At 43.7% G+C, this 12,209-nt stretch overlaps 1 protein-coding gene across 2 annotated transcripts in view; it reads left to right on the forward strand.

Moving 5' to 3' along the window:
• Nucleotides 1-11,716, forward strand: part of PGAP1 (post-GPI attachment to proteins inositol deacylase 1) — a 1,296,519-nt gene extending 1,284,803 nt beyond the window's left edge. Inside the window, exons 26-28 of one of the 2 annotated variants that reach the window (XM_040441657.1) lie at nucleotides 867-932; nucleotides 2,255-2,359; nucleotides 11,167-11,716. In XM_040441657.1, the coding sequence (XP_040297591.1) occupies nucleotides 867-932; nucleotides 2,255-2,359; nucleotides 11,167-11,305 (310 nt within the window). In that variant the 3' untranslated portion in view covers nucleotides 11,306-11,716. The remainder of the gene's footprint in view (nucleotides 1-866; nucleotides 933-2,254; nucleotides 2,360-11,166) is intronic. The other variant, XM_040441658.1, reaches the window with a different exon arrangement.
• The last annotated feature ends 493 nt before the right edge of the window (nucleotides 11,717-12,209 follow it).

The following is a 12,209-nucleotide window of genomic DNA, read 5'->3' on the forward strand; positions in this document are numbered from 1 at the left end:
AAGTATGCCTAAATGAATTAAGCACTTGGAAAGCATTGAATAAGTTTGAACAGAACGAGTTTTAGTCCAACAATTACCTGATCTAAGTTTGCGTAATAAACAGTGTATCAAAATGTAATGGAATAACACAATTTCAAAAAGTCTCGTTTTTCAGTTTAAAAGTCTTACTTGAGCAAGGCCCAGTACTGTTAAAAGTGCTTCAGGCATCTGCTTTTGCGTTTGTGAACGGTCATATTTTCCCGTTGCAAAAACCAGCAGTAGTCCCCCATCATGCTGGGATTCCAGCAGTCTTGATACCTGTTCTCCATTGTAGAAATATCTTTATGGAACCGCTCTCCATGTTCATCACTTACATGTCCCAAATTGGGTGGGAAAAAGTCAAGATGGGAATGTAAGAAATGCACTTACAATGACATTCGGCAGCCAAGTTGTTCATATGCTGTAAGCATGTTGTCTACTAATTCAGCATAGTTTGCAGCTCGTCTGTTCCCAAGGAAGTTCTGCACTACTAGCACAAATGCATCCCCAAGCTGCAAGTTCCAGAGGGTTGAGTTTTGTTCTGAATGTGTCATCATGTATTAGTTTGTTGATTTTTGGGGCCAATAAAAATTCCAGTCTTTATTTTAGCATCAGTTTTCTGTGTGCTTAACTTCTCCTTCAAATACTGGAAACCATTTCCATCACGATCAAGTGCAATTACAAAATTTTTCACTAAACCAAGTTTCATGTGAAGTGGTGGAAGATAAAACTTGAAGTGGATCGACCAGTGATTTGTGTTGTACATTGTACTGACCAACTGTGTGCTCGACTCTGAGAGGCCACTGTCTCATTTTGTAATGATTGTTGTCATCACGATTGTTCCATAGGCACAAGAAACACATATGCTTTCTGTACCCTAACTGTAGGCCAAGCAGCAATGCTACTACTTTCAGGTCAGCACAAATTTTCCATTTATGTTCTGAGTGTTTGATCATTTTCAAAATTAACTCCATAGAAGCATGGGTCTCTTTCATTCCAACCGCATGAGCGAATGGAACAGATGGTTTTTCGTTACCATTGTGCAACAAGACAGCTTTCAAACTTGCTTTGCTAGAGTCTATGAAAAGCCTCCATTCATCGGGAACATATTTACCATCTAACTCCATAATAAGACCATTTACATCAGTACAGAAACAGACATCACTTTCCATTGCATAGTATGCAGCTAACTTGGTGTGTCGATGACTAAAGTGTGAAGTTGTGATGCCTCGTTGTAGCAAATTCCATTCCTGAATTCTGGAAGCTAGCAGTTCTGATTTTTCTTTAGATAATGACAGATCTCTTACCAGAGATCATCTAAATCTGATTGGCTCAGCAAGTGCAGCTGACCCTCCAGTTGTTCTGGATCAGGAAATACATTGTGACAATCAACATCTTCTTCATCAGGATCAGAACCGTCTGTTTCAATTGCCGTTCCTGCTGTGGGAGGGGCAGGCACTGAATTCTCTACATCGTCTGGTACTGGTTTAAGAGCAGACTCAGAGTCAGGATACACAATTTGTGACTTAATTCTCTTTGAATATCCGGCAATTTTAGTCATGCAAAAGTAACAGTCTGAATGGTGATTTTTCTGCTCACGCCAAACCATAGGCACTGCAAAAGCCATTCCTTTCCTTTTAAAATTCAACCACTGTGTTAGCCCAGAGTAACACACAGTGAAACAAACATAAAGTGCCCAGCTTTTATCTTGATCTCCAATTTTACAGTCAAAGTAATACTTGTAAGCAAGACGCACTCGCTTTGTCAGATTCTTGCGCTGATCATAAGTAGTGTATTTGCCACATATGTAGCAGAAATTGTCTGGATCGTTAACACATTTGCGTTTATCCATCTTAAGTTTCAAAACTGATAGCACTATAGCAGATCACTTTATCAAAATCTGTCCAGCTTGCCTTATATACTTACTGCTGACATCAGCCTGAGTGCATCCGGACAGGTCTGGACATGTCTATTGGAATATTTCCAATATAATGCATTAATATTATAACTGAATAGGCTTTGCATGTATAACTTAAAATCTAGACGTGTCAGGCAAATTCCGAGTTCATATTTGGAATCAGCGTGCTCATTTTAGTATAAATCACATGTTTTTCTCTCAGTAGCAAAATTATTGTTGCGCGGTGATTTTCACACATTCTTTGAGCTCTGTGTTTTGGTGGTATTTCTGTAGGTGACTGTTTTTATTTTATATTTTTTGGTGTTTCTAATCTTCTAGAAATAATATTCGACTGGACCCTGATCCTTTGAGAATTTTGGCAATAATACTCATCTTTACAGTAGAGATTTTGATGAACTCCACGTTATTTTCAATAAAATCCAGGTATGCATATTTATGTGAAACGCAAGTTAAATTTAAATTTGTATACTAATTGTATTTTTAAATATAATATACTGTTTGTATTTATAATATGTTTTGTGGAAAAAACACCATAAGAATCTAATGTGTTGGAAACCATGCAATAAGCCACCGATGTACAGTATATTTATTAGAGAGAAACAGCCAGGGGACATCAATCTGTATTTACTACATTAATGGCCAAAGGTTTTGAGACTGACAGATTTTGGTTCTCACAAAGTTTGCTGCTTCAGTGTGTTTATATCTTTTTGTTAGATGTTTCTATGATATACTGAAGTACAATTATAAGCATTTTAAAGGTTTCATTGACAAATTCATTAAGATTATGCAAAGACTCAATATTTACAAGACTTCTGCAATTCATCCTGGCATGCAGGTTATCAGCTTCTGGGGCAAATCCTGTCTAATAGCAATCCATTCTTGCCTAAGTGCTTGGAGTTTATCACAATTTCTGTGTTTTAGTTTGTCCACCCCCTTTTTTATCACCAAATTGCTCCTGGATCATTGGGAGAAGTTGCTTTTGGAAGATGTTTTGATACCATTCTTTATTCTTAGCATTCTTAGGCAAAATTGCAAGTGAGCCCACTCCTATAAAAGAGAAGCAACCCGACACATGAATGGTCTCTGGATGCTTTAAAGGGAACCTGTCATGTGGATATTTGATTATAATCTAACTAATTATATACAATCATTAACTACTAAAAAGTACCTTAGATGTATTCACTTACTGGTGTGACAGATGGTTACCTCATATTATACACACAAAGATGCCGCATGCTAATGAGCTGATTTGAGTCCAGCGTGATGTCATTGAGTCCAGCGTATATTTAATTCAGAGCTATAGCCACTCCCCTGCCCACCTGCTGCTGATTCATATGGAAAAAAACTTCAGCAGCAGGTAGGCGGGGACAGTCAGGAGCTCATGAATATTCAGGACTCATCATTATCAGCTGGAGCTTTTCAATACAAGATGTTGGCAGATTGACTGGGTCAATTAAAGAAAGTGACCCAGCATTTTGCTAAGAGAATCAGTCACTTATTTATGTTGCCCTTAGTTAGGACACCATAAAAACTGGTGACAGGTTCCCTTTAATGTTGCTATGACATAGGATTCATAATAATCACCTTTTCTTCTCTGGACAATCATTTTTCCAGATGTCCCAAACAGTCTGAAGGGGGATTCATAGAAAATAACTTTAACCCAGTCCTGTGCACTCCAATCCATGAACTTATTGCACGATGTCAGTCTGTCCTTGATGTTTTTCTTGGAGAAAAGTGACTTCTTTGCTGCCATTTGTTACACCAGGCCAACCTCCAAAAGCCTTCACCTCACTGTGCGGTGCAAATGCACTCAAACTTACCTGCCATCATTCCTGAAGAAGCTCATCACTGGTACTTACTAGATCCTATGTAGCTGAATCCTCTAAAGGAGACAGTCCTGGCACACACTGGACTTTTTTTGGGCACCCTGAAGTCGTCTTAACAACAATTGAACATCTCTCCTTGAAGTTCTTAATGATCTAATAAATGGTTGATTTAGGTGCAATACAAGCAGCAGTGTCTTTGCCTGTGAAGCTTCTTTGACACAAAGCAATGATGACTTCACGTTTCCTTTGACGTAACCATAATTAATAGAAGAAGACAATGATTTCAAGCACCACCCCACCTTTTAAAGCACCAAGACTGCTCTTCTAATTCATTCAGCTTGATAGTGATATGAGCTGCTAAGAAGGTCTCTTAAAAGATGTTAGGCTTGTTTCACATATGCATGAAACAGATCCAGCAGGCTGTTGAAGAATTCCATTCGGCCCATTTCACTATAAAGCGGGCTCGCCTGCGGACTGATCTCCACTGGCTCCTATGATAGTGAATGGGGCTGAATGGAATTCCGGCAGAGCACAGTTGCACTTGCCAGAGACTGAAATGGCAGGCTGTTCTCATTGTAAGAAGGAACAAGGGGCCATCATTGATGGTCAGTACGTGTCACCGAGGTTCCTGGCCTCAGTGAGGTAAGAGACATTTTTTTCCTGAAGTGTCATTATTGCAGATTGCAGTCTGACACTTCAGCTGTTTAGTATGGCTGTAAAGCTGATCCAGGATGGCTCTTAATGGGAGTAGCCAAAGTGCTGGTTGCGTGGCTACTCCCCGCGTTCCAGGCCGGGTCTTGGCAGGCCTTTAAAAGCAGTCAGCACTATCAGGTGGTGTGGATTTTCCTCCATCTGACAGTGAAGCTGTGGAGTCCTCTAGGCTGAAGACTGCAAACAGGCGTGCAGGCTGCCTGGAAGCCTGCCAGTGAACTATTCTGTGGCTGAGCATTCAGCCAGGTGTGAACCGACACCAAGGATTCCAGGTGAACATTGTTTTGTTTTTACTGAGTGTGAATAAAACACTGAAATTTTATTTACAACCTGGTTCCTTGCCTTTATACCACGTCCGCTAACCTGTCTACCAGAGCAAATCCCCACAATTGGTGGCTTGGAGCGGGCACACGCAGTGAGGCTGGCCTGAAGGCCGAAAAGTTAAAGTTTTTTTCCGGGCACGGTTGTATGTCCTATATCAAGCCGGTAAGGTTACGACCCGTGTCCCCTATCATAATGGAGGCGGTAGTAAAAGCCCTCATGGAGGCTAACTTGCAGCAGCAGCAGGAAACCAACCAGCTGCTATTACAGCATGTGATGGCGTTACAAGCGTCAGGAGCGTTCCAGAACGTCCACGATGCCCGGAAAGCTGTCCGTGCGGCGATCCCTAAGATGACCCAATCAGAGGATGTCGAGACCTATCTGGTGGTATTCGATTTTCCGTGAGGGAGAAGTTACCCCGAGACCAATGGGCTGAGGTCGTCGCTCCATTCCTGGCGTCCGGACCCCAGCAGGTGTTTTTCAACTTACCAAATGGTAAAGCGGCCGACTAACCGACCGTAAAGGGTGAGATTCTGGCCAGACTGGGGGTGAATGTATTGGTCCGGGCCCAGCGGGTGCATCAGTGGGAATTTAACCCGGCTGAACCCGCCAGACCGCAGTATTATGATCTGCTACACTGGTTGCAAAAATGGCTGCAGCCTGACGTACTGAGTCCCACTGCTATGCTGGACCGTCTGTTGGCTGATGTGTTCTGAAGGGCTTTGCCGTACCCTCTCCAGCACTGGATTGGCCAGGTGTCTCCTGGTAATGCCATAGAGATGGTCGACCTGTGGGGCGCTATGAAGCCACCAGAAATCTACAGGGGGTTCTGTTGGGAGGGGGACAGTTAAACCCCATAAATCTCCACCCTCGACCAGGCGGCTGGTGCCAGCAAGGTCCGCTCGGGATGTACTCCCTGCAGATCCAGCTCCGGTGGTCTGTTGGCGGTGTCAAGAGCCTGGTCACATAAGGGTCGACTGTCCCCATTGGGGGGAACCCAGGGACACTAACTATGGCTACCGGCCCTCCATGTATGCCAGGAGGCTGTGTGCAACCGTTACCCCTGAGACAATAGACAATAGTAATCTGTGCCAGGTGCAAGTGGGAGATACCCTGGCAGTGGCGCTGCTGGACTGGGAGCCTGGTGTCCCTGGTAAGAGCTGCCCTGGTGCGGCCCGCCGAGTATACTGGCCGAAAAGTCGGCGTCGTGTGCATCAATGGGGACTTGAAGGACTATCCCACCGCCCTGGTGTCTCTATCCACGGTGGTCGGCAGTTGGACTCATGAGGTGGCCGTCGCCACAAAGTTACATTATGAACTAATAATTTGGAGAGACTTCCCTGGTTTCCCATCACTGTGGCCTGTGGTGAGAGCCACCGATACCCATGGGGCAGGAGCAACCCCAATAGATTGGCCTTGCTCAGGGGGTGAAACAGGAACCTGAGACCTAAGGGCCAGCAGTAGGGGTGGCCGCCACTGCTTGGGAAGGCGGGGAGCCAACCCCACTGAATGTAATGGTGGGAGACGTGGAGGATTTGCCGCCGGCTCCATAATTGGCAGACCTCAACGTGTTTGGAGACAATTTTGGTACAGCACAGCACCAGGACTGGACTCTATCTTGGGCCTGAGAAAATTTGGTAGTAATTGACGGGGAGCCGCAACAAACGGGAGCCGAGTCTATCTTACCCCGTTTTGTGGTTCAACAAGAGATGCTGTACCGGGTAAATCAACTATGGGGTGAGCATATTGAACAGCTGGTGGTGCCCAAGGCGTATAGCAAGCTCGTGTTGGAGTTAGCCCACCAACATGTTCTTGGGGGACACCTGGGCCAGCAGAAAATGCAGGACCGGATTCTACAGCGGTTTTACTGGCCCAGTGTGTTCAGAGAGGTGGAGGAATATTGCAAGTCTTGCCCAACCTGCCAGATAACCAGCCCCCAGCCACTTTTCCGTAGCCCCCTGGTCCCCTCACGATTATTGAGGTTCCATTCGAGCGGATCGCTATGGATCTCATCGGCCCAATACCGAAGTCTGCTAGAGGGCACCAACACATCATGGTAGTCCTGGACTATGCCACTTGGTACCCAGAGGTAGTGCCGCTGCAACATACCTCAGCCAAACTCATAGCCAAAGAGTTAGTGGAGATGTTTTCCCGAGTGTGCCTATTGAGAGAGATTCTGAACGACCAGGGGACCCCTTTTATGTCAAAAGTCATGAGGGACCTCGGTAAACTACTACAGATCAAACAGTTATGGACGTCCGTCTATCACCCACAAATGGACGGCCTGGTAGAAAGGTTTAATCAAACCTTGAAAAACATGTTAAAGCGGGTGGTATCTTCTACTGCCCTCTCTCATGTTCGCAGTGCAAGAGGTACCCCTCTACTGGGTTCTCGCCCTTCGAACTACTGTATGGCCGACATCCGCGTGGTTTGTTGGACATAGCCAAAAGGCGTGGGAACAACAACCCACACCGCATAAAAGTGTGATTGAGTATGTCACTCGGATACAAGAACGGATGGAGACAGTATTGCCGCTGGTTATGGAACATATGGAGGCAGCCCAGCGAGCCCAGGGTAGGGTCTATAATCGCCAGCCTCGGGTTTGGAATTTTATCCCGGGAGATCGCGTTTTGGTTCTGGTGCAGACGGTGGACAGTAAGTTCTTGGCTAGATGGCAGGGTCCCTACGAAGTGCTTGAAAAAGTTGGGGAGGTAACTTAAAAGGTACTCCAGCCTGGGCAGAGAAAGCCGGCACAGGTGTACCATGTAAACTTACTGAAACCGTGGATAGATAGGGAGACCAGTACGGACAACAGCCCCCGGACGGGTTTTCTAGGGGTAGAGTTTCCAGTCCCACGGCCTGATATGAGGGAAGCAGTTGCCACAGTAAAGATCGCTGACAAACTTTCCTCTAAATAGACTCAGGAGGCCAGGGAGTTTATCAGCAGGAACACGGATGTGTTTTCGGACCTCCCTGGATGCACTTCTATCATCCGACATGACATTGCCACTGAGCCTCAGGCCAGAATCCGGTTGAAACCATACGCGGCGACAAGCCATCTCGGAAGAAGTGCAGCTGATGTTACAGCTGGGTGTCATCGAGAAGTCAAAAAGTGAATGGGCCAGTCCGAAAGTCTTAATACACAAGCCGGACGGGACGTTACGATTCTGTAACGACTTCCGCAAGCTTAATGAGGTTTCCAAGTTTGACGCATATCTCATGCCTCGAGTGGATGAGCTTATTGAGAAGTTAGGCCAAGCCCAGTATTTTTCTGTTTTGGACCTCACCAAAGGGTACTGGCAGGTACCCTTGACGGAGGCTGCCAAGGAGAAAACGGCTTTCATCACACCAGAAGGGCTGTTTCAGTACAAGGTATTACCCTTTGGTCTACTTGGCGCTCCCACCACGTTTCAAAGGCTAATGGACATTGTACTCCGTCCACATCATTGGTACGCTTCGGAATACCTGGATGATATCGTTATCCACAGTACCGACTGGGAAAGTCACCTACCTAAAGTACAGGCTGTAGTGGACTCCCTTAGGAAGGCTGGCTTAACCGCTAACCCAAAAAGTGTGCGATAGGGTTAGAAGAAACCAAGTACCTAGGGTATGTAATTGGGCACAGAGTTATCAAACCTCAGGTGAACAGAATTGAGGCACTTCGGAATTGGCCTCGACCTGTCACTACTCGCTCGGCAAGTAAAGTTGTTCCTGGGTATGATGGGATACTATATGAGGTTTGTCCCCCACTTTGCCACAATGGCCGCACCATTGACAGGCCTTTTAAAGGGACGCAAGTCAGTGACAGTCCACTGGAATGAGCAGGCGGAAAAGGCTTACTCCGCTTTGAAGTCGGCCCTGTGTGGGTCCCCGGTTTTTGTGACGCCCAACTTCGAAAAGGGAATTTATAGTACACAGCGATGCCTCGGAGGTGGGTCTCAATGCTGTACTGTCTCAGGAGGACAACAGGGAGGAGCATCACATTGTGTTCTTCAGCCAGAAGCTTACCTCAGCTGAGACCAGGTATAGTATAGTGGAGAGAGAGTGCCTGTCTATTAAGAGTCTCTCCACTATCATTTGTTGGGGAGAATGTTTCGTCTGGTGACCAACCACTCCCCTCTCAGATGTATGAGCAAGGCCAAGGACAGAATGCCCGGGTCACCCGATGGTTTCTGTCTTTGCAAAATTTTCGTTGGAACACAGGGCAGGCCGGTTACTAGGAAATGCAGAAGCCCTGTCCCGGGTACACTGTTTAATGTGTGTCCACCCCCTCAGGGTTGAACAAAGGGGGGAGTTTTGTAGGAAGGAACACGGGGCCTTCATTGATGGTTAGTACGTGTCACTGAGGTCCCTGGCCTCGTTGAGGTAAGAGACATTTTTTTCCCCTGAAGGATCATTATTGCAGATTGCAGTCTGACACTTCAGCTGTTTAGTATGGCTGTAAAGCTGATCCAGGACGGCTCTTACTGGGAGTAGCCAAAGTGCTGGTTGCGTGGCTACTCCCCGCGTTCCAGGCCGGGTCTTGGCAGGCTTATAAAAGCAGTCAGCACTATCAGGTGGTGTGGATTTTCCTCCATCGGACAGTGAAGCTGTGGAGTCCTCTAGGCTGAAGACTGCAAACAGGCCTGCAGGCCGTCTGGAAGCCTGCCAGTGAACTATTCTGTGGCTGAGCATTCAGCCAGGTGTGAACCGACACCAAGGATTCCAGGTGAACATTGTTTTGTTTTTGCTGTGTGTGAACAAGCACCAAGACTGTTTTTTTTTTTTTTTTTTGCTGAGTGTGAATAAAACACTGAAGTTTGATTTACAACCTGTTTCCATGCCTCTATATTGCGTCCGCTAACCGGTCTACCAGAGCAAATCCCCACACCATATATTGAGCCTTCTGTCACAAAGGGTTAATAAATAATTACACTTTCTTAGAAATAAAAAAAATATATAAAAAAAATTAATTGTATGCATGTATCCAGGGGTGTTCAAGTATATCATAGCAAAACTCAGTAAGGGCCTACAGTAATATTTCTGATGAACTTGCAAAACATTTATTTATGTTTGAATCTTTTATCAGTAATTAAAATAAAAAGTCTTGCTTTTGCCCACTTAACCTAATTTCTATGTCGCAAAAAGTAGAACAGGTACTTTGATAAGACATTGAGTTTGAACACAATATTTCTTTATGTATTTATACAAAAGACTTGAGATGAATACAGTGATACATCTTACCCCTATGTAGCTCTAAATCCTCTGCCTCCCTTCATACATTATATTATAAATCTGGCAGCCTGTGGTCTCAGGGTAGCTCTGCCTAGGAATTTATACAATTTCCATTGAATGCAATGAAAACTGTAAAGTTCTCTATGCATTGAGCTCCCCTGGCTGAGGATAAATGTTTTACTATATGCTAGGAAGCGTTAGGAAGAGTTCAACACCAGGCCTTCCCTCAACACAGAAGTGGAGTTGGCCTGCCTCCATGGAAATTATACCACTGCATATTTTTTATTTTAGCATAAAGTTTGATGATATTTAGTAAAACAAGGCATCCTTGACATATTTCATAAAAACATTAAAAAAAGGAAAAATATTAAAGTATAGCGAAACAATGTGGTATCAAAGAGGCTTAAATGATGAATAGACCTACTGTAGATAAGATATACAATTAGATCTGGCTTCAGCTGGCCTTGAGTGTCATAAAAGAGTTAATATACTGTATAATAGGACAGTCTTATCAGAAGAAAATCATTTATTTTTATGTTTAGAGTTGAAATTAAATAACAAAAATTTTTTTGTCATTATCATATTATTTGGCCATATTTAGTCTTCTGGCTTTGAGAGGATCCAGATTTCCAATAATACTGATAAAAAAAAATCTATATACAAAATGCTCACATCCTAAATATGCTGCTCTATAAGGGCTCATTCAGACGGCCGTAAGAATGAGTCTGCATCCGTTCCACAATTTTGCGGAACGGGTGTGGACCCATTCATTTCAATGGGCTGCAAAAGATGTGGACGGCACGCTGTGTGCTGTCCGCATTCGTGGTTCCTCTCCACGGATAAAGCATGTCCTTTTCTTGTCCACACTCACAGTATCTGTGTTCTGCAGATGCGCAAAACACTACGGTCGTGCAAATGTGCCCTAACTCTATCCCCAAGAAATAAGCAATATGAACACACAGGAAAACCCTTGTACATTTTATGCAATTTAGTGGGCTTCTAACTTTCACTCAGAACACTAATTACTGAATGTTGAATGCATATTTTTACTTGCACATACGAGTAAAATGAATGGCCAGAAATTATGCACAAATACTATGATTTGTCATTTATCCATTCTGTAGTTTATTTTTTCCCATAATCTTTTTTTTTCTGCAGCAAACTCTTGAAGATTACAGCTCGGCTTCAACTCCCCTTTTCAGTATTAGCTGTGGCATTTGGACAGCTGCATTTATACAGAGTACCTTATTTTATTACTTTATCGCTCTTTCTACATTCATTGTCATGCTTTATATAATAGAGATGGTGTTTGAGTCTAAGCTTAAATTTTTGCAATATGTTAAATAAATTTACCATAGAACTACCGGTATATAATTTATATTTCAATTTTCCTAGGATTACGTATTTGTATATTAATAATTTAGGAAAATACTATATAAAATATTCTGTTGAAAACTAAATAATCTCTTTGAGGTTTATACAATTTGTATACAGAATGTTTTAATTGCATTTTGTAGAACTGTTTATTGTACACATAGGGGTTCATATTGTGGTGTACTTTTGTCGCATATTCAGTCGCAAAGGAGATTTGTGGCTCAATCTGCGACTTTTCCCTGTTCGGGTGGCTGAGGTGGCGGAAATGTGGCTGGGTAAGGACAGGTTATTTATCATTTTCTACACCCATTTTTGGTGTAGAAAATGACTTAAAGGGGTTGTCTCACTTCAGTAAGTAGCATTTATCACGTAGAGAAAGTTAATACAAGGCACTTTCTAATGTATTGTTATTATCCATATTGCCTCCTTTTTCTGGCTGGATTCATTTTTCCATCACATGATACACTGCTCGTTTCCATGGTTACAGACCACCCTGCAATCCATCAGTGGTGGTCGTGCTTGCACAATATAGAAAAAAAGCACTGGCCTATGTGCACTACCATGGTCCCAGCCACCAGAGAGGCTGACTATTTCGTTTAGTGTGCAAGCACGACCACCACTGATGGATTGCAGGGTGGTGTGTAACAATGAAAACTAGCAGTGTATAATGTGATGGAAAAATAAATCCAGCCAGCAAAGGAAGCAATATGGATAATAAAAATACATCAGTAAGTGTCTTGAATTAACTTTCTCTACATGATAAATGCCACTTACTTAAGTAAGACAACCACTTTAAATCTACCCCAGCATGGGATCTGGCATAGATT

The sequence above is a fragment of the Bufo bufo genome, chromosome 7 (genome assembly GCF_905171765.1).
Source record: "Bufo bufo chromosome 7, aBufBuf1.1, whole genome shotgun sequence".
NCBI classification, from domain to species: Eukaryota; Metazoa; Chordata; class Amphibia; order Anura; family Bufonidae; genus Bufo; species Bufo bufo.